This window comes from Marmota monax, unplaced genomic scaffold (genome assembly GCF_021218885.2).
Source record: "Marmota monax isolate L192 unplaced genomic scaffold, Marmota_monax_Labrador192_F-V1.1 WCK01_AAM20220418_F8-fsc00113, whole genome shotgun sequence".
Classification (NCBI taxonomy): domain Eukaryota; kingdom Metazoa; phylum Chordata; class Mammalia; order Rodentia; family Sciuridae; genus Marmota; species Marmota monax.
Genome location: NW_026694479.1, coordinates 1,390,838 through 1,413,725, shown reverse-complemented (window position 1 = coordinate 1,413,725; position 22,888 = coordinate 1,390,838). Strand labels below are relative to the sequence as shown.

The following is a 22,888-nucleotide window of genomic DNA, read 5'->3' as shown; positions in this document are numbered from 1 at the left end:
CAGGCGCTGAACCCTAGCAATCTGTCTGCAAGCCGCAGGCGAATTGCAGCCTGAAATTACCTGTTCTATGGCTGAATGAGCTGCGGTCAGTCAAAAACAGGTGTGGTGACGTCAGTTTACCAACATGGTGGCTGCTGGCCTCCTCTGTGGTCTGACCGGTGTGGAGAACCGAGATGGACCGCTTCCTTCCCCGTCTCGAACCCAGAATTCAGCCCTGAGTGCGGTGCTTGCGCGTCTGGCAGAAACTGCAGCGCTGTAACCCTGCGTCTCTATCCCAGCGCGCCTTGCAGACTCTAGCCGCGGGGCGATTTGCTGAATAAGCAGTATTACCCTCCGTGCGACAAACCTCTCGCGTTTGAGTCCCCGTAGCCGATCCTCATGCGATGGAAATCCTTCCTCCAGGTTCCGGCGCACCCCACTATTGCTGGAAATTCCTAACAAGATATCCTTTAGCCGTCCTGACTTGTCATACTCCCACACAGTGAAGCAGCACACGGGGGTAATGCACTCCCCTCGCCGCCATCTTCCTTGAGTCTTAGTCTTGACCTATACTTGGCTCTAGGACTTTTCAGCCTAGACAGGAGTAGCAGAAAGGGGAAAACCTATCTTCTTCACTTTGAAACAGGCTTTCAACAAGTAACTATTTGAAAACACTGTTCCTTTGATTGTAGGAAATATTCCTTGTTCTGGAAAAATCATTCAAACAAATGTATTTAGTTATACAGTACATAGCAGATGTATTAATACGTAGAAATACATCTCCTGTGGGTAGGAGATGTCTGAGATGGAGTTCAAAGTGAAATACATCTGGTTGAGAATATCAAAGGTGTCCTGGGTTGAAGGTAGTCTTGCATTTATTTTATTAGGGAAATGTATCACATGTGAAAATGCTTGTTCTTGTGGTATTTTGGACATTTTTGTTCCAAAACTGCTGTTGGAAAATGAAGAGTCTGTGTGGTAATATTCTGGGAACAAACATAACTGCTTCAGAGTCAGATAACCAACAGTGTCCCTCAATTGGAAAGAAGGCCTGCATCATGGAACATGCTTCGCCTTGCCTCCTTGAAGCAGCAGGGTTTAGGCAAGATAATTCTGGGCATCAGGATGAGATAAGGAGCCTTTGAGGAGCTTCTTAAGCAGGGATCAAGGTAAAGGAGGCTTTGCACGAGACTCCAAATACAGAAGATGCTATGTTTCTGTTGCTGGCACGTTAGTTTGGAAGCAATCACATGGAAAAGGTTGGACCACAAGATGGTTTTTGTGTAAGTACTAATCATTTAGAAAAGCTCTGAAAAGGATTCAGTCTAGAAGGGATAGTTTGCCCAGGTGATCTTTAAGGTCCCTTCCTTCTTATGATTATATGCTATTTAAAAATGCAAGACATGATAGAACTTGCAATAGAAGCAGCAAAATTCCCACCTCTGATTCAATGGAGGGAAAGCCTAAACATTGCAATGCAATTGTATTCTGGGCTCTGGGAGAAGCAGAAATTGGGAGTGGGAAGGAAATACCCTAAGGGGGAAATGTTATCTCCATATGTGAATGACTAGAGAAGGAAGAAATTGGTATTTTATTGAATGCCTGCAACTTTCACATTATCTTACCTCTCATAACAACTCTCTGTTTTGGAGATGAGAAATTTGAGAGTGACAGAGGCAATTTACTTAAGGTTCCTCATCTATCTGATAAGTAGATTGAATATGTAAGACAGTATTCCATAGCCAAACTACTTGTACTAAGCCATGCTAATATTTATCGTACAGATGACTGAGGACATTTATATTTAAAGGGGGAAGTGTGTTGGGAAGGGGAATGCTCATGAATAAACGGACTAATCAAAAACAAATGTTGGGGCTGGGGATATAGCTCAGTTGGTAGAGTGCTTGCCTTACATGCACAAGGCCATAAATTCAATCCCCTGCACCACTAACAAGCAAACAAATAAAAACCTAAATGTCACCTCAGTAGCAATGAGCACCCCTAGTGGCCAGATGTTGGCTTCTGAGTACCAATCTTCAATTAAAAAAAAAAAATAGAATTCCTTGTTAAAATGGCTGATGGCCTCACCCCCACCCCTATAGTGACAAGATCCTAGAACATCTTGCTATGCCAGAAAGAATTTTCTCAGAGATGACTGGATAGATCCAAAAGGACACAAAAGCCAGCTTTGGAGGGTCATACTGGGTTAATTTAGGATCATATAAGCACAAAAATAAATGATAGTTAAGAATTATAACCTAATGAATAAAGTAGGAATGCATAGTCTCTATCAATACAAATAAATAATAAATAGAGAAGAAAGGAAAGTATATCCTTACTATGTAATGCAACTGATAAATATAGAAGGAATGATGGAATTATAATACCAGAATTTAGCAACCATTATAATAATCAAGCCAAGTTAGAATCACTAATCACTATAGCTGATGGGTAAAAATTTGGGGAGTAACAGTATGGTATTTATATATCTCAAAGCACTTCTCAAAAAGATAGTTATTCATTACAAAGAGTAAAAGGAGTTTATACTAGAGAGATGTTACAAACAGTTTAGAAAAGAAATTTATGTATGTGTAGAGAGGGTAAAATGTTAACAACTGAAGACACTGAGTAAAGATATGTGGGTGATTCTTTGTATAATTCTTACAACTTTTATCTGAAATTATGTTAAAATAAAAAAAAATTAAAGAGGTAATAAACAAACAAATAAACAAGTCACAAATGTAATATTTTTCCTTCTTCCCTTTTCCCATTCACCATTACTTCTCTTCTGGAGGACTAGGCACTGAGGAAGGAGGTGAAGAATGTGGCATTTTGACAGCACCAAATTGAGGCTTAGAGCTAAAACACTAAAAGCTGGGCAAGAAAATAACAGGTCTCATCCCACCGTGGGTGCCTGGGAAATTCTGAGGGCAGGATTCAGCTCCAGCTGCCTTCCTCACGCCAAACCCTGGACTCAGCTTTATGAGGTCTGAGGAGCAGACCTGTGACTGGTGACATGTCCTGGGAATGATGCAAATTTTGTAATCTAAGGTGACTTCATATCCCTTTCCTTTCTTGATTCTTTCTCCAGCCCAGTGACAGGGACTGAGTAGGACTTGAGTTCCATTGTATAGACAGGGAGACTGAATTATGTGTTCAAGGTCACACTCCACAAGACTAAAAATTAAAAAAATTAGGCCTTCAAACTAAGGTTAGTGACTATTTCATGAGAGGAAAATCACAGGGCACCAGTGGCAAGCTGCTCAGTTATTCCTTCCAACCTCCACGCCTAAGTTGAACAACATTTTTTTCTGTTTCATTGTTTTCCAAAGCATGGTCTAGGACCACCACCTACAAATTTGTTAGGGGGGAAAAAGGTATAATAAAAAACCATTCTGATTCATTCTCTACTGAATCAGAGACTCTAGGAAGGGGACCCAGATACTCGGTAAATGTTCAGGTGATTCTGATGCACACTGAAGCTGGACAACCACTGCTCTAGGTAAATGGAGCTTTAACCCCTTACACTTCTTATGTCAATTACCTCTTTGGATAAGATTTCAAGTCTCTCTCGATTAAAAAAAAATAGGAAAAAAACAGAACCTTTTATAGAAACAACCTAAAAACGTAAAAGTATAATCACTTCCTTTTCTAGTAAATTTCTATGACCTCTTAATGAACTGTAAGCTGCGTAGCTGATACTAGGAATCACTGGGTTTCTTTTAGGGTAGACCCACAGTACCTGCTGAAGATACGACAGTGGAGTTCCACAAGAGTTTGAGAGGAGGTACAGATGACAGTTTTTCGTGGTTGACTAAGTTTTTAAAAAAGCCACTTTCAAGGGTACATTAACTAGTCAGCGGGAGGTGGGAGGTGGGGGCGGGGGTGGAGCTTGGGGAGGAGCGACACTCGAAGCTCCGGAATCGGTGCCTTCCTAGTGTCGCCGAGTCCCTCCCCCAGCCTCCCGGTACGCTTACGGCCCCCGACCTAAACGCACCTCTCTGGCCATCCGAGCCACTTAGATCACCTTAGACACCGGACTCCTCGGGCCGAGTCCAGCCAAGGGGATTCCCGGGCTCTGTGCAAACTGCCCGCCCCCTGGGCACCCTCCTCCCGGTCTCCGCCCCCCGCCGGGGCCGCCGGGTGCCGTGGGAGGCGAGGGTGCAGCCGCAGGAAGATGAGCGGTGCCGGGAGGGTGGCCCGGAGCTGCAGGTAACGTGCGCGGGACCTCGGGCGGGGACGGGCTCCGCACCCTTTCCCTTTCCTGCGCAGCGACGTGCTGCGACCGCCTGCGGACTGGGACTTGGCCCTGGTCGGCGTCCACAGCAGCCTGGTCGCGGGGGTGGGGGAGGTCAGCTGGACTCGGTTTGGGGGCGGGGGACAGTGACGCTCCCCACTTGCTGTGCAGCTACGTCCGAGCGGCTGTTTTCTGGACGGGCGAGAGACAGCGGCCGCGGTGAGCTGGGGGTCGTGAGGCGGATGCCTCCGAAGATGGAGAAGTTTCTGCAGATCGCGCCTCACTCTCTAGCCATCGTCCTGGGCCCGGCCGAGGGGCCGGCTGGGGAGGGGCCCCGGGCAGCGCAGCCCGAGCCCCCGGTCCAGCCCCGGCAGCTCGCCCGACATCACATCGGCTACGAGATCTTCGCCGATTTCAAGGCCGAGAACATGCAGCACTTCTGGAACAAGAAGGTCACGGCGGCGGTGGCCGAGACCTTCTTCCTGGGCTGGATCGACGAGCAGGTCCTGCTGATCCAGGGAAAGGAGGAGCATCTGGAAGCGCTGCGAGAGGGCTGGACCCGCCGGGCGCTGCGGCCACCCTCGGGCTTCCACATCCGCTGCCTGGGTGAGTGAGGCCGCCGCGCGCCCCGTCCGCTCGGGGTCATTTCGTCCGCGGGACCCCCAGGCTGCCCTGAGTCGGTCCGCTGCCGGCACCGCGGAGGTGACGAGTGCCTTGGCATCTCTGGATGCGGGCGCCTCGGCGGAGGACGGAGGGGACCGTGGGCACTCTGGAAGCTCGGGATTGGGGAACTTCCTGGCACCTAAAATAGGGAGCTGTGCCTTTCCCCCACGACTCCCGGTCCGGCCCACGGAGCCTCCCTGGCGGCGCGGGCGGCGCACCCCGGCGGGGCGGTGCCTGGGGCGGCCAGGTAGGCGGCGCGGTGGCGCGCTGGAGCTCAGCGGTAGCCCGCTCCGGGCTCAGTGAGTCTTACCGACTGCGCAGCGCGGGCCGCGGAGGTGCGTGCGGAGCTGAAGAAGGTGAAGAGGGCAGATTCAGGTAGCGTCAGGTAGCTGCGAGGCTCTAACTCAAGCGACTGCTGGCATTTCAGGTGCGCCACCGACCCCCGGGCGTCCTTTCCCAGGGTGGCGACCTCGGGGGACGCGTCAGGTAGCTCAGGTGTTGGCTGAATTTTTACGCACCTGCATTTCAGACAAAACGGCAGATTTCGTTTTCAATGTCTTGCCTCCAGTACTTTATCCAAGTCATTTTGTGTGCTAGAAGGAAAAAAGGGACAACAAAGGACGGTGAAAAAAGTCCGATCTCTTTTGTTGACTAAAGAGAAAAAGAAAAATGTTAAGAGGGGAAAGGAGTCCGAGAGGTGATTTTCGCTGCCGTACTTCCAATGTTGCCTTGACTTGCTGTTTTTTATTGCACTACTTAACATTTTTTCTTAATCCGGTTTACATAGCTTTTAGAATTTGCTTTTTAGTTTTGCACCTTGGGCCTGGTGGCTTAAAAAAAAAAAGTATAGTAAATAGTAATGCTTTATGAAGCGATTTCAAGGAAGAAAGCATTCTTTACAGTTCAGGGGTTTAAAAATTCCTTCGTGACATTTTGGGAAGAGGTCAAAAGTTCAGACTCTAAAAGCGAAGTCGCCTTTTCGTTACCCACGGTTGCTATGATGCCTTCCTCTGAAGGATTAGCTTTTACCTGCTAGTGTGTCTTATATGTGCATGACAAATTTATAGAATTTTCAATTTTGTTGTGTTTTGTCTATTTTTGTATAGCAGAGATTCTTACAAAGCTGTCCTTGAATAGACAAAAAGCAGCTTGCATCTTGTTGGTTTTGTAACCTGTGCTGCATTTCAAAAGATGCTTTAATTCTCCTCCACCACCACCTCCTCCTTTTTTTCTTTTCATTTTAGTTTAGCAGAACCATCAGTTGCCTTCATGTAATTAAGCTGCTTAGTAAAGGGGCTGAGGTTAATACTTCTGAGACTTGATGTGCTCTTATACTTGTGGGACTTTAACACTTTAGGAAGAATATGTATATATATTCGTATTTCTGCACTGTATATATTTTCCTACAGCATTTTAATAGTTTGAGACTTGTCTTCATACTTTTTTTGCGTTTTATATTGAAAATGTTCAAATATTATATACAAAAGTAGTATAATATAAAAACAGTATACTGAAACCTTCAAGGACCCATTATCCAACTTCCAAATGTATCAGTGGCCTTGCCAATCTTATTTCATCCACCCTCACACCACCATTCTGAAATCTCAAATATGCAACTATGATAACATTTGCAAATATTTTAGCATGATCATTTTTTTTCCATTTCAGCAGAATTTATAAGCCTATAGGGATTCATGATCTCTCATACTAACCAAAGAGAAATATTTTGGCAGTTTTTAAAGATTCCAAATTGCTGTAGTTGACTGTTACCTTGATCTGATCTGGGTAGGTTGAGGGCGCTATCTCAAGCTAACTGTCCTCTGATGGGGCTTGCTTTGGCTATTTTAGTATTGGCTCAATCCTTAGTTTCATCCTAGGAAGCAAAGGGACTTCCTCTTAAAAGGGAGGCATCAGATGAAAGAGCAGGGGCGATACCTGCTGATATCTAAGTGAGAACTTTCTTTTGAAGTGCCTTGAGGGATCAACATCTCTAATGGAATTCCAGTTTTGCTTCAGTAATGATGGTACAATGCTGAATTGTTTGAAAGATTTTATCTGCTATAAAAATTCTCTAATGGAACGTTAGTGTCTGTTGCTGGCTTCCTCATTTTTTCTTCTTGCCAGATCTTTTATTGGGCTTTGTAATGCCAATGTCTGAGAGCCACTGATGACTGACTGGCTTTTTTTTTTTTTTTTCCCTGAGCCACAATACGAGTGGTGACAAGTTCAAATGCTCAAAAAGAAGAGGTTGAGGAGGCAAAATCACAGGGGAATGTCCAGTGGGAGCCTGGCTAAACTACTCTGAGTGATTGACGTTAGCATAGGAATGTCCTGGAATCTTTGAAATTTATATACAAAACCAGGAACCAGTCACTGTCTTTGACACTTTATTATTAGTAATACATTTCTTGCAGCATCCTTTTCAGTTGACCCTCTAGTCTGTATTACATATATTATCAGATAGTTTTATGCTACTTTGTGATTTTAGGTAATTATTTTGAGAATGTAAAACACCTATAGAACCAATGTATCTCATCGATGAGCACCACAGAGGGCATTGTTATTCCTACTGGTTGAGCTTGAATAAAACTCATCAATCACCAGTAGTCCTTTGAAAAAACTGGTAGCCAAATGCTGGTTCAAGTTTTATTACTCTTATGGTAGATAATGATTATTCATAAAATTGGTTGTTTTCTAGGTGTTCTCTTGAACCCCACCGTGGAGCGTTGTAATAAAACTCTTCTCTTAGATTGTCCCATTGAAGAACAGAAAGGAATGACCTTGCTCCTCTCTGAATTTTGCTTCTCTTGGGTTTGTGCTCTCACAAAACCTGCAGTGGAGAAGCTACTCAAGGAGAAGCAGAGAAACCGTCTGCCTGGGCATCTTGTCTTGGCTGTTCTGTAGTACAGTTGAGGCAGATCTACAAGTTTGTATTTTATTTTGAAACTTGAAAAATCTGTGTTGAAAAATGCAAGTATTTTGGTACCTGTAATTCCAAAAGTCTATGGTTCTAACCAATGGTAAAATTTTGGCAAAGGCTGGAAAACAAGGTAGTAATCACGGTTTAACAAAAAGCAGGGAATTAAGGAACTTGAAGGAAAAGTAGTTTTGATTTTTTTTTTTATATTCAGATCTAGTACTTGGAAATAACCTACAGTAATATTCATGTCCATTGTTAGAAATAACCTACTCTGGGCATATGGAACAAAAGGTCAGACATTTGATTTCTAGGACTCCCTTGAAAGGGCTGCATATGTGTATACAAGATATTAGTAACATTTAAAAATTGTGCTATATATTTTGAGTACATCATGTTAAATTAAATCCCATACATGTTTATTAACTACTTACTAGTGTTTGTCTCTATCATTTTCTGAGACTGACAAGGCATGCAATTTGGGGGGAGGGATTCTGACATGAAAAACTGAGTGTGTCAAGTGGCTTGAGGACTTTTGCTTTTTGAGGGAGCAAGGAGCAGTTACTTTTGCTTAGTGAGCAGGCAGCCGAGGTTTCCCAGGGATGAGATGGCGAAGGCCTTGTGCAGGTGGGGGTTGGAGATCATGCAGAGTGGAGAGTTCATGCCATGTTTGGGAACTGGGTGGGGTGCATAGGGGAGAGTGGTGTAGGACACCAGAAAGGTGGCAAGATATGAAGATTTAGAAGCCACTGGGGGCTTTTATGCAGGAGGAGGGTGACAGTATTTGATCTGTGATATGAGATTTGAGGGGTAAGTGGGGGTGATGGATAGGACTGGGAGGGACTTAAAAACAAGAACACCAGCTAAGAGTCTATTGAAGCAGTCATGGGAAGAAATGATAAGTGCTGTACCTGGTTCTTATGAGGACCTTAACCATAAACTCCATAAACTCACAGGAATTAGTGTGGATCCACATGCTCCTCTCCCTCCTGGGGCTCCTGGATTTTCTCCCCTGTCAGTCCCGATGGGTTCCCTTGACTTCACATCTCAGGGAATATGAGTGACTCATCTCTGTCGTCTTCAGTGGCTCTTTATACTTTCCTATTTGATCCTTAGATATTCAAATATACATTTATACATTAAATATACATTTAAGACTTGAATATTCTTTTTAGACTGTGTATCAGAACTTTAGTTTATGTTATAAAATTGTTCAGAACATAGGGGCACCAGGATTTTATTCTATTTCAAATTTTTTTATTGTTTTTCTCAGAAAGTTGCTCTCCCTTTTTTAAAAAAATATGTATTTTTTAGTTGTTGATGGACAATACCTTTATTTATTTATCTTTATATGGTACTGAGGCTCAAACCCAGTGCCTCACTTTTGCTAGGCGAGTGCTCTACCACTGAGCTACAGTCCCAGCCCCAAGAGTTGTCCTCTTGAAGTGGTTTCTCTAAGAAATCAAATTTCAAGGCAGAATTGTTTTTAAAAAAACTGTATACTCCAAAAACGTTGGTATGTTCAATGAATTCTAGTTAAAATGCTTGTTTAGGTCAATTTAAAATTGAATAATATTTCTAGACTAATAGTTTGAGCTACTCAACAATTGTTTTGAAGCTTTTTAAGTTATAAAGATTGATTCATTCAGCAACTGGAGCACCTGCCAATTTATAGAATTTGTTTTAGGCATAGAAGTGGAGAACGAAGCAGGCATTTTTATTATATATAAACTTACATTTTAGTGGGCATCAGATATTTTAAAATTGGAGAAACGTGATATGATAGAGAGTAATGACATAATAATAATGAATATAAATATAAAATAATATTGATTTATATATAAATGTAAAATAAATATTGATTCTTTACTATTTTAGGTGCTTTATTTTTATTAGCACCTAAAAAGGTGCTAATAAAAATAAAGCACCTAAATACTCTTTAGGTATCATTATATTACCTATTTTGAAAATGGGACATTGAAGAACAGAAAGATAAGTGCTGTAGTTTAGATATGCTTTGTCCCCTCAGGAACTCATGATGTAATTTGCCATTGTGGTGGTTTTATAAGGTGAGATCTTTTAATAGGTTAGATTGTTAAGTGGAGAATCATGCCTTTCTCAAAGGACTGAATTAATTTTTGTAGTAATTACCTGGAGAGTGTGCTGTTATAAAATGCAGCTGCTTACAGTGTATTGCACCCATATACCTTTTCAGCTTTCCACCATGTTATGATACTCTTGGAAGACATTGTAGCTAAAGCTCTTGGACTTCCCAACCTCCAAAAGCATTGGACAAATAAAATTATTTTCTTTGTAAGTGTCACAGTCTCAGGTATTCTGTTATAGCAGTAGAAAATTGACTAAGACAATAAGTATTTCTCTAAGGACATTTAATTAGTAAATGATAGGGATAGACTCTGTACCCAGGCAGATACATTCAAGAGCAGTGTTTTGAATAGTTACTCTGTGCAACCTTATTTGAGGGAACTTGAATGATGGGGCATGAATCAGCCAGCAATGATGGAGGAGCAGATGGAAGCCATCTTGATGTGTTGGAAGAACAGAAAAGAAAATCATAAGGCCTGGCTAAGGTCAGGTCTGGAGGGGACTTGTGGGCATTTATTCTGTGATGAGAAGATGTGAGCAGCCAATAAATATAGAGTGTTGGTTTGGGGGTCTATAGAAAATCCAGAAAAGATTGATGTGGGCTTCATTCTTAAAGAAGTTTACCTCTCATATTAAAATCTTAGGATTAAATCTAAACAGTGAACAATGATGTATTTAAAGTTGTATTAACTTCTAGGTAGTCGTATTTTTTTTTTTTTTTATGAATTACCTCAGTCTGGCTCACAGATATTTTAAGCAAAGGTGTGTCAATGTCATTATACTAAAGCATTTGGAATGAACTTGTGAGATCTAGGCCTTGCCTAACCATAACTGAGAGGTTTTGCAAAGATTTATAAATTTCATTACGAATAGCTTACTTATGATCTGGAGCACATGTTTGCTTCTTTGCAGGCTGCCTTGGAATTTGGAAAAGAAATGGCATTGAAAGGTAAACTTGCCAGTTGTTACTAAATTCTTTAAAAGAGTGCATAAAACAGAAAGGTGCATATTATGCAAGAGTGAAAGGTGCATCTGATCAGGAGATGATCATATATTTTGAAGCAAAAGATAAAAAAGAAAACAAAAGGGCAGGGAAGTTTGTTATATATAAACTTTTTGCTTCTAGTAATTTTAAACATTTTCAGTCTACTTATAATATCTCACATAGTGATGATTTAAACAACTTAAAAACAGAAATTTCAGCCCAATATGGTGGCACATGTCAGTTTTGCCATACTGGGGAGGCTGAGGCAGGAGGATGCTTGAGCCCAAGAGTGTGGGGCCAGCCTGAGCAACACAATAAGTCTCTATTTCTAAAAGCTAAAACAAAAACAGAATTTTCAGTGTATGCAGTGGTGTTAGCATAGTTACTGGAAGTTTGGAGACTGTACTTGTATCATACTTGATTTATATTTGTGAAACAAATTTTAAGCCTTATAATATAGGTGTAGACATGATATAATTGCAGACACTTGTTAATATGGGAAACTAATTATCTGGTTTATAATTTATCTCAATTAAGATTAAATAGGAATATTGATAAGGAGTTAGTTGTAGATCTAGTCTATTGATATATAATACTATAATAATAAATATATCTTTAAGAAGGTCTTATGCCAAGAGCTTTTGATAAACTTGATGTATTAGTCAGTTTTGCATCACTGTGACCAAAATATCTGGCAAGAAAACTTAGAGGGTCCATTCCATTGCTCTGGGCCCAAGGTGAGGCAGGACATCATAGCGGAAGGGTGGGGAGGAGTGCTGCTCATCTCATGGCAGCCAAGAAACAGAGAGAGGGAAGGGGGAAGCGGCCACAAGGAAGGGACATTTCCTTCCAGGGAATGTCCCCAGTGACCCACCTCCTCTAGCCACACCCCACCTGCCTACAGTTACTACTCAGTCCATTTCGACTAGGACAGAATCGTTTCACCTCTAAACATTCCTGCATTAACACAGGAACTCTGGGGGAAATCTCATATCCAAACCATAATATTTGGGTCATACTGTTATTAAAGGATTTGTTTTATATAGCTTTTTGTATCTTGATGTTAGTTGATCTCAACACTGTCAGAAGTGGATACTGTTAAGAGCCAGAACTAGAGTTATCTCTTTGAAGAATTTGATAAAAGACTTAGATAAAGAGGTAAAGAAGACTCATCCAATCCTTTGGGTTGACCATGAAGATATAAACTCTTAGGGGGTGAGAAAATCTACATAAGCAGACTCCAGGTCTTCAGATGTTCTTATGATATTAATAATATGAATGAATACCTCTGTGTTGGAGAATTTACTCTCTTTTTTTTTTTTTTTTGCACCCAGGGGGTACTTAGCCACTAAACCACATCCTCAGCCCTTTTTTATTTTGAGATGGGGTATCCAAATTTCTCTAGTTGCTGAAGGCCTTGTTAAATTTCTGAGACTGGCTTTGAACTTGCCATCTTCTTGCGTCAGCCTCCTCAGCCACTGGGATTACAGGTGTGCATAACTGTGTCTGGTGAGAATTTACTCCTAAGACCTAAACAAATACAATAAAATCTATTTTCTCAATTTAGTGTGAAAGCCCTAGAATATAATTTTCTTAAATGCTTGTCTCTGTAGTCAGGGTGTCAACTGATCCTTTGCAGAGCACACCATATCTTGTAGATTATTTCCAGGATATGCCAGTGAGTAATAATAAGTTCAAAATAACCTTCTTCTCATGGGTCTAGTGTCTTTGGAACCCCCTAAAGGTTTACCGGTGTCATTAAGAGGGAGAATCCAGTCTAGTGGGATTCCATCTTGTTACCACCTGAGATTGCTGCAGTCTTCTGTCTTCGTGGTGAACCCAGGGATGCTGAGAGATGCTGGATCAAAGCATAGGCACTGAATTCAACAGTCCTCTCTTTTGGTTCTTCCTCAGGAACTTCGGCTCTCACAGCGTTTTTGGTCCTTCTCTTCACCTCTTATTCAGTGCTGGTTCAGTCAGCTTCCCTGATCCTTCTTGCACTGTGCCCCTACTAGGGTTTGGACGATTTTTCCTTTGAAGCTTTTGCAACAAAATGTTAGGATTACATCTCTGTCTTTCTACTTCCAAGTGAAATTTTATGCACCCCCACCAAACTTTTTTATTTTATTTTATTATTAACAAAGGGCCTTTTTAATGTGTCCATTTCCAGGACAGTGAGACCCAGAACATGTTCCTCCAGGGAAAGTCATTTTCAGAGATTCCAGGCTTTCCCTACTGCTACCACATCAACCACTCATACCTGGAGGTGGCCTTCTAGGTCCAAGATTGCCTGACACCTTCATGCTGAAGAAGAGGGGAGAACTTCGAGAGTTGTGGAGGGGACACAAGCACTGATACCATTTTCAGAACAAAATTTTATTTGTGTACAGAAACCCCCAAATCTTGAGCTGTTACCCCTTTAAGAGGCTTTCTCCTTTTGGGATGGACCTGCAGATTTTCTAAGCCAGACAAAGCTGCCAATCTGCCTGCTCTAGCTGTCAGTGTTTGCTGCCATTCCACTCCTGCCACCAATTCTCCTTTTCTTCCTTCTTGGTAATTTGGCTTTGACACCTTCGTGAAGGTGGCACCTGTTTTCAGCTTGATTTCTTATACTTCCCACTTGCTTGATAGCCTTTGGAGGGAGGATTTAACCGGAAGAGACTGAGCTTGGGGATGGAGGGATAGACAGGTGGGGTCCCTGATGCTTTTGGAGATACACAGGGTGTTTCATGGGGACAGGTGGGAGTGTGGGGAAAGAGCACATGTCCAGGTGGGGGAGCTGAACAACGTAATGGAAGGGAAGAGAGAAGAGAGGAGGTTCTCCTGTCAGAGTTGGAACTGTGTGGTTTAGATGAGGTTGCTGGATGACTTTAGGTTGGAAAGAATCTTGCCATGAGTTGGATCCCTTCGTTGGAAATTCTGTCTACTGGGGTTTGGGGGATGAACCCTCTGCATTCTCTTAGCTGATCTTGCCAAGGCAGGAGGAGGATTAAGAGCTCTAACATGGTCATTTCTTGATATCCTGGTGAGATTGGTTCCAGAACCCTTCTTGGATACCAAAATTCTCAGATGTTCAAGTCCCTGAGAATGGTGTAGCTTTTGTATATAATCTACGTGCACTCTCCAGTATACTTTAAATAATCTCTAGATGACCTATATACCTTTATACCTAATAAGGTATAAATACTGTGTAAATAGTAGTTATACTGTATTATTTAGGGAAAAATGACAAGAACAAAGTCTGTGCATGTTTATCAGAAATGCGTTGTTTTTTTTTTTTTTCCTGGATATTGTAATTTGTGGTTGGTTGAATCTGCAGATGCTGAAGCTGCAAATATGACAAATATAAGAAATGTTTATTCTGGACCATTCACCTTGGATTTTTTTCCCCCAAATCTATGTTGTCTGGCCAATAAACTAGACAGTTCTGGACCCCTGTAGGAGTGTGAGGATGACTGAGCTCCACCATCCTTTTCGAAAGACATCCCCTTTGTTCATCTCATCCGTTGCACCTGCATTGTCCTGGACTCTAATTAAGTTGCCCATATTCATCCGGGTTCTCTGGTTTTTATCCTTTTGAGATAATGGCCTGTTACCCTCTAGGTTCTGATAACTCATCATTTCCCTCCTGTTCCTGATAAGCTTGGAAAGCCTTGGAAAGACTACTGACTTTGGAGTTAATACAAAACCATTGAAAACATGAGTAATTCTTTTTTTCTTATTATGGGAGACTTTGTGACTGGCATGATTTATCTAGGTTGATCACTTTCCTTTCATCAGAGCCTGGTTATTAATTTGTTAAAAAAAAATCTTGTTCAAGGAAAGTGTTTAATGATTAGTAGACCATGAAGCGCTAATGTAGAAAACAAAAGCAGTTGTTCAGAAACCATTTCTGCATTCAGATAATGTTGGTTATTCTAATGTCTTTTTTTAAAAAATTTGCCTTTATCATCAATATTTCATTTTATATTGAAAAAGAACATTCTAGAAGACAGTCTGCATACATATGCTTCTTCTTTTCATTAATACTTGCTATTCTTCAGAGTTGGGAGGGATGGAGGAACAGGAGAAGAGGAAGAATTAGCAATTATTAATGTTTACTGTGGATCAGGGATTATTCTACCACTTTATATACATCCTCACTTAATCCTTAGAGAAGTAGTGCTAATATTGTGTCCATTTCATAGAAGAGGGAGTATCCCTGAATGAGCAAGTAAATTCAGATTTCATCCCAATAATCTGACTCCAGAGTTTCTGCTGTTAACCCTTTTGAGACTGCAAGCCATTTCTGCTGGCAGAGTTTGACTTTGTTCACTAGCATTGTATGTATGTATATATTATATATATACACACACACATGCATATGCATATATATACATATACGTATATATACATATACATGTAATTTCTTCTGAAAGTTAAAAATTAAAGACTTATGATTTATGAAACTTGATTAAAACATGCAAATATCTGAGCAAATAAATTAAGCAGAGTACTAAAGATAATGCTGGTCTCAATATTTTAAGTCAGACAAGTGGTACTGCTTGGAGCATCTGTAGAAAGTGACACAAACTTTTGGGATGACTTGCAAGCCCAGTTCTTGATAGAAAGAGTTTTAAAATGCACCATAAGCAGGTGACTGCAGGATAATGGCAGTGCCAGATGGGTGTTCAAAGTGTTGCCAAACTGGAGCCTTAGGAAGTAACTCATGATAAGAAATATTTTGCAACCAACTGAGAAGTACTTTATTTTAGAAAATACTTGGGTATTCTGAGTCTATGAGTAAGCAAATTATCAACATTATTTTGCTTAATCTAATTTTAAGGCATTGCTTCTCCTAGTTAAGTCTGTTTGTTTTCTACATAAAAGTTTACACTAAAAGTATTAGATATAAAAATATTATCTTGAATTTTCCTAAATAAGAAAAAATTAATTATGTATGGTAAAGTGTATTTCAGTTCTTTTCAATTCTACTCTTGGTTATGATGCTAGAGAATTCTTTTTCCCAAAATTAACAGCATAATATATAGGTTCTGTGAAAAATATGTCGGGCTGCATGATTTATACAGTACATATGTATAGTATAAATGTAAAATGTAAAGTCTTCAAAGTTATAAAAATGCTTTTGAGTACAGCTTTGATCTAGTCCATAAGCTTTGATTTATAGTTTTCTAATTGTTTTCATTTAGATAGTCTATCATTAGTATTTTGATTTCCTCTTTGACCTGGTCACTATCCTAGACTTCTTTCTTTCTCCCTTTCCCCTTTAGAAATTGTGAGTTCTCAAACAAACAAACAAAATAAACAAAAAACAACTTGTTGTTATTGGTCTCTCATATTTTATAGTAGCCAGTGTTGACTCTATTTCATAACCATGAGGCAAAGACAAAAATTAGGTGGGGGGAGTGTAAAACTTGAACTGCTATTAGAGAATTTTCAAAATATCTATATATTTATAATCATTCTTCTGTATACTGAGGAGATTGGTCGCAGGATTCCTGTGGAAAATAAAATCTGCTTTTGCTCAAGTCCTTTATATCAAATGGCATAATACTTGCATATAAGCTCCACACATTCTCCCCTAGACTTTAAGGCATCTCTAGATTACTTACATCACCTAATACAATGTAAATGCTGTATAAGTAGTTGCTATACTATATTGTTTAGGGAATAAGGACAGGACACATATTCAGTAAGGACACAGTTTTTTTTCATGTGAATATTTCAATCTGTTTTTGGTTCAATCTGTAGATAAAGAACCCATGGATTTGGAGAGCCTACTGTATGTGTTTTTTCCAAGTTTATTGATATTATATTATTGCCTAAGAGAGATCAAGTTTTTCTGTTCCCCAGAAACTTGAAAAAAAAGAAATTTTTTTCACAGGATATGTTTGTGTGTTAAATCTTGTTATTAAATATATATATATTAAACTTATTTTATTTCCCAACTTTGTTGTGTGTGTGTTTTTTTTTTTTTTAATTTTTGAGGGGTTGGATGTTGTAGTAAGTTAATACCTTATCACTCTCAGGTTTGTTGTTGTAAGTATACAAAAGTCATCTCCTGAAAGTTATGTAAGTTTTTAAATTATATTACCAATATTTTGCCTCTATGTGTTTGGATATTTTGATATCCTACCCATCTTGATTATTGACTTTGCCTTTTATATATATATATAAAAATTCACATATTTTTTATTTGTCCAATTTTGTATAAGTTGTATATTTATACAAATTTGACATTCTAGAAAATGAAACAGAAAAGCAGACTTTTCAACATAACTCTTATGTGTTTTCCTTTAGTGTATTTACTTTGCATTAGTTATTTTTTGATGAAATATTTTAACTGTTAGCTTTTTTCCTCTGAAATACCTTAGTACCAAACTGAATTATGAACAACTTTTATACACCTTTCATCCTCCAAAAGTTACAAGGTTCTCTATGTGAGACAGTAAAATATCAGCTTTTTGTAAATCATGTGCATTGAATTGATTGGAGTAATAAAGTACAAGACTCAAGTGGACACTGCCATCTTTTGTTGTTTTTGTTGTTGTTACTGGGAATTGAATGGGGGCATTTTACCACTTAGCAACATCCCCAGCCCTTTTTATTTTTTATTCTGAGACAGGGTCTCTCTGAGTTGCTGAGGCTGGCTTTGAACTTGCAATTGTCCTGCCTCAGCCTCCCAAGTAGCTGGGATTACATATGTGCGCCACTCTGTGCCTGGAGTGATCACTGCCATTTTTACCAATGAAAAGTTAAGTGTCATCTTTGATATTTTCCTTTTTAAAATAAATTTATTTAATACTTTTTGCATTTTAATTATACAAAATAATGGGTTTCACTGTGGCTGGTGGTTTCCTTTTGACCCTATAACTGTAGCCCTAGTACGTAAACCAGATTATTCTGTAGATAAGTGAACTCTGTATTCTCTAACACTGACTGATCCTAAGGAAGTGATGTGAGAAGAGATAATTGTAGTTGCTACTTGTAGTTGCACAGAAGGAGGCAGCATGAGTGTGAGCTGGTAAAAACCTCACTTCCTGGCCTGAAAATACCCTGAATTATGAACAACTGATGTTAAGGAAAGAATTATTTAAGCCAGGCATAGTGGCACACACTTGCAAACATAGTGACTTTGGAGACTGACACGAGGATCACAAGTTCAAGGCTAGCCTGGTCAACTTAGCGAGACTCTGTCTTAAAATAAAAAAATAAAAAGGGCTGGGGATATGGCTCAGTGATAGAGTACTCCTAGATATGATCCTTAGTACCACAAAGGAAACCTTTATTCAGGACCATTGTAGTAGATACAGGTACCACTTCAATGGGATTTTGCAGGAGGGAAGAGATTGGGCTCAACCAAAGATACAGCATGGGCAAGTGGCAATTTATAGCCAAGGAGAAGAGAGGAGTCAGTGGTTGGAAAATGATTTAAAAATAAGAGATAAGACGAACCAACCTGACCAAACCAACTTAACAAGATTCTTGCTGTACATAGGACCAGGCGGTCGGCATCCCTTGTGGAAAGATGGAGGATAAGGAAGGTAATCAGACATTGAGAGTCATCAGGTATCAAGAATGGGGTTTGTTGCTAAGCTGACTTAGCAGGGATCTTTGTTGAAACTGTATTTTACAAATGCACAGATGAGCCTAGGAGAAGGTTCAGGAACCAGACTAAAGTTTGGTGAAGCAAATGCTCTTTGTCACTGAACAGGATTCAGAGGACAGGGTGGGATTTTGGAGAGTACATGGGCAGTGGCATCCATTTTTCCTAAGGAGACTAACCCAGTGTTAGTTGAAATTCAAGTTGTTTTTTGTTAGTTTGCTAGTTTATACTGGGTAAACTGCATGTTTTATAAGTATTTTAGATCCAGGATTCAGAAGCAGAAAAGTGAGGATGTTGGCACTGTTACTGAGTTAAACTGGCTCACAAAGCCAGCAGCGCCCTGAGGCAATTCTAGGGAATTGGAAGGGTACAAAGCAGAACGGGTGTCATGATCTTTCTTTGGGTGACAAGTTTAGTTCTTGTCACACTCTTCTCATTATAAATCTCCCATTTCCTTTGGGTTTGAAACTGTCACAAATCAAGAAGTAAATAAAGATAGGAACAAAAATAGAAGTTTCTCATACAGGAAAGTCTTTCATTTGAAGAGGTCCATGGAGACCAAAATCACATGGAAATTGATGGTGTTACCTCAGCTGTAGGTGATTAATAAGAAAATGCTTCCTGTAAAGAGAAAAAAAAGGATAATCAATAAATTTCTTTGCTCTCCTTTCTGTCCTCTTCAAAAATGAACACTTATGTATTTCATTGAGACTGTAGAACACTCAGAAAACTCCAAGATTTCCTGTTGTCTTAAAATAATGTCAGTTTTTTTTTTTTTATCAAGTATGTGCTCATTTCTTATAAAGGGGCCAAAAGAAAGAAAGCCTGGATTCCTTGAGGTCCCACTCTATGTAACTAAATGTGTAGTGAAAATGTATAAAAATCAGATTTAGCCAACCAATTTACATGAATAAATTTTACCGTAAATTTATATGTATTCAAACTGGTGATTAGTTGATCAAGTCACATTGTGCACAATAACTTTGTGTACAAACTAAATGGTTTCAGATTGTTTTTTTAAAAACTGCTGAATAAATATTACATTTAAAGTGATCTTTTCTTTCCTGTCTCCATTAAAATTTCTGAAAATTTATTAGAAGATATGCTGATAGACTATTAATTAATGATTTCTAAAGAACAGTTTTATATGAATTGATGAGTTCATGTAATTTCCATGGTATTTGTAAGATTGGCTCCTTTGTTGGAATGTCAGTCATTCCTAGCCAATCTGAGGATCAGGAGTATGATCTATTAAAAAAAAATGCTTCTGTTTTTGAGAAGAAGGACTTGGATATGTGAAGTTGTTCAGAGAGAGAATGTAATTGCTTTTCTCTAAACCCTGACCCTCTGTACTCAAAAATTCTAATGACGGAAATGTGAACTCTAGTGAATGAAGGTAGTTCTTTGTAAATTGGGAACATATTTAATTTTCCAAGTAGTAGGCCATTGTGCTGATTTTGTCCTCATGCCAAAAAGATTATCCAGGCATTTCAATTAAGATACTGCCTTTATCAAGTCATAAAAGTCACAAATGGTTCCCTTTTATGTGATCAATTATTTTAAAACATAGTTGGCATTTATATTCTGCTTGATTATATGAGCAGGTCACTTTGTGTCCTTTCTATTAGAATGTGATTTCTTTGAAGGTGGAAACTGCAAACTTCAGTTTATATTTTCTAGTCCAATTCTTTATGTGATGTGGATTTATGGAAATAGTATAAGTCTACTTAAATTATAGTTAATATTAACAAGCTGCTACTGGTAATTTCTAAGCTTCTAGTTTAACATTGAGGGGGAAACATGTTGGTAAGGGTGAATTTAGTCTGACATCTAATGCATTGCCAAAGATACTGTAAATTGAAAAAAATTTTTTGGAAGCATCTTGGCACTATGTGTTAAAAAGCACATAGCTTTATGTAGTAATTTGAACTCTAGAACTGTGTCTAAGATAGCAATCCAAAATATAGAAAACTGCATGTAGGAGGCTACGCATTATACAATTTATTTAATTAATTAATTTTTTGGTATCAGGGATTGAACCCGGGGTGCTTAACTACTAAGCCATATCCCCAGCCCCTTTTTAAATATTTTGTTTAGAGACAGGGTCTCACTGAGTTTCTACGGCCCCCTAAATTTCTGAGACTGGCTTTGAACTCGAGATCCTTCTGCCTCAGCCCCCCCAAGCTGCTGAGATTACAGGAGCAACACCACGCCTGGCTACACAATTTCTAAGAAATAAAATTTCAAGTAATCTAAATGAGATGAATGGAAAATAATTAGATAAATTACAATTCTATTTACTGGGTAGAAAACTATACAGGTATTAAAATGTCTGTGAAGGTCATGAAGCAACATGGAAAAATGTTTATGGTATCTAATGTTACTTAAAATGCATTTAATATTTCATAGTGGGTCTGGGGCTGTGGCTCAGTGGCAGAGTGCTTGCCTAGCATTGTGAGTGAGGCATTGGGTTCGGTTCTCAGTATCACATATAAATAAATAAAATAAAGGTCCATTAACAACTAAAAAATATTTTTAAAAATGTGTCATAGTATACAAATCAGAATTAATTTTTAAACAAGATATTCAGGCATGATGGGAAAGGATAGCAATGTTACTGGGTCCTGTGCCAAGTGCATTTCTCACTTAGTTTTTTTTTTAATATTTTTTTCGTTGTCAGTGGACTTTATTTATTTAAATGAAGAATTGAACCCAGTGCTTCACACATGCTAGGCAAGCACTCTACCACTGAGCTACAACCTCAGTAATCATTTAGTTTTTATAAATGGCTCTCGGTGTGCCCACTTTGTGAATGAAAAAGCTGAGCTTAGAGAGCTTGGGTAACCTTGCTTGACTAGGTTAAGTGATGGGATTTCCGTGGTATTTGTAACATTGGCTTCTTTGTTAGAATGTCCATCTTTCCTAGTCACTCTGAGGGTCAGGTCTGTTTTTGAGATAAGAAAGTCTGTGCTTGAAACAGAGTATTCACAAATCCTCTCTGCAAGGAAGCATCTGCGAACTTTGAATGAATGAATGAATGAATGAATGAGTGAATGAATGAATCTTCTCTGGCAGACCCCCTGAATGAGAACCACCTGATAAGACATCCGGAAGCCCGTGTTCTTACCATATAAACATGGTTTTGTTGTTAGTCTGTGACCAGCATTTAAGTTCCTCTACACATGTTGTTTGTTGTATATTAAAAGAAAATACACTAAATATTAATGTTGTGAATACTAGTAGTGACTGAATTTGAGTAATAAGGCTAAGGGTGACTTTTTTTCTCTATTTTTCAGATTTTCTTTGGCAAGAAATGATGTTACTTTGAGCATAAGAATTTAACAAAGAGAAAATTGAATAGGAGTTTTAATTTAAATAGTACCTCTTTTATTGGGGGGCATTATATGTACCTTCTTTAAACAGTCTGTTGTGAGGGTGCATAAGAGAAGAATATAGAATTGTATCCCAAAGAGGCTTAATCTTGGCAAAATACTACAAAATACATTAGTCTAATGATGATTACAGTCATATATCAAATTTATTTGATTTATGAACAATGCTTTAGAAGTTAAGACTTGGACTATCAGTTTTTAATAAGTTAAATGGTATGTTAATTATATCTCAATTAAAAAAATAAAACAAATTGGATAATTATGAAGAGCTAGGGTAGACTGGTCTGTTTAGCTCTTTAACATGAGAGAAGGGAAACTTTGATCACAGAACATTTTTTGTAAGGGGGGAAAAAGAGGTCTTTTTCTTGCAGTTTAGAGGAAAGTGTGTGAAATTAAATAATAACTACAGGACATAATGGACATTATTATTAATGTTTGACCATGTGATATTCAGTATCAGGTCTCTATGTCACTGTAGGTTGCAGTTGGATCACCCCGAGGCAGGAATATATGTGAACCTTAAATGAAATAAAAAGAAAACTGAAAAGTTTCTACTTTTTTAAGAAGGCAGGGGAAGATGTCAAAATTGTACATGTTGTATGTGTGTATTCTAAAAATAAAATATTTAAAAGCATTTATATTGTATATATTAGAATACACAGGATCAAACATTTTGCTGACACAATTGCATGCCTAGAGTAGTTAGCATGAGCCTCCAGTGTCCAACATTAACATCTTCCTGACTCCAGGCCCGGCCAAACAATACTCAAAATTATTATTATTTACAGGAGCCAGCCTCTTGTGTTTAGTTTTAAAAGCTGAGCAATGATACTATTTAACCTTAATCATAAAAATCTTATTAAAAATGGTGGGTTCCCCCCACCCCCCCGGGAAATTCAGTTTTCCTCCATATATCAGCCTGAATGGAACTTGAACTCATTACCAGAAATTTAAGAAAACTGTGAAAATTTTATATTAAATAATTCCTTAATTAAAAAGATTC

General features: G+C 39.1%; 1 protein-coding gene across 5 annotated transcripts in view; it reads left to right on the top strand.

Moving 5' to 3' along the window:
* The first annotated feature begins 3,910 nt into the window (after positions 1 to 3,910).
* Positions 3,911 to 22,888, top strand: part of Stox2 (storkhead box 2) — a 221,719-nt gene continuing 202,741 nt past the window's right edge. The window contains exons 1-2 of one of the 5 annotated variants that reach the window (XM_046419056.2): positions 3,911 to 4,191; positions 4,388 to 4,822. In XM_046419056.2, coding sequence (XP_046275012.1) covers positions 4,459 to 4,822 — 364 coding nt within the window. In that variant the 5' untranslated portion in view covers positions 3,911 to 4,191; positions 4,388 to 4,458. Of the gene's footprint in view, positions 4,192 to 4,374; positions 4,823 to 4,844; positions 5,307 to 22,888 lie in introns of those variants that run through there. The other 4 variants (XM_046419055.2, XM_058571186.1, XM_046419060.2 and 1 more) reach the window with 4 other exon arrangements.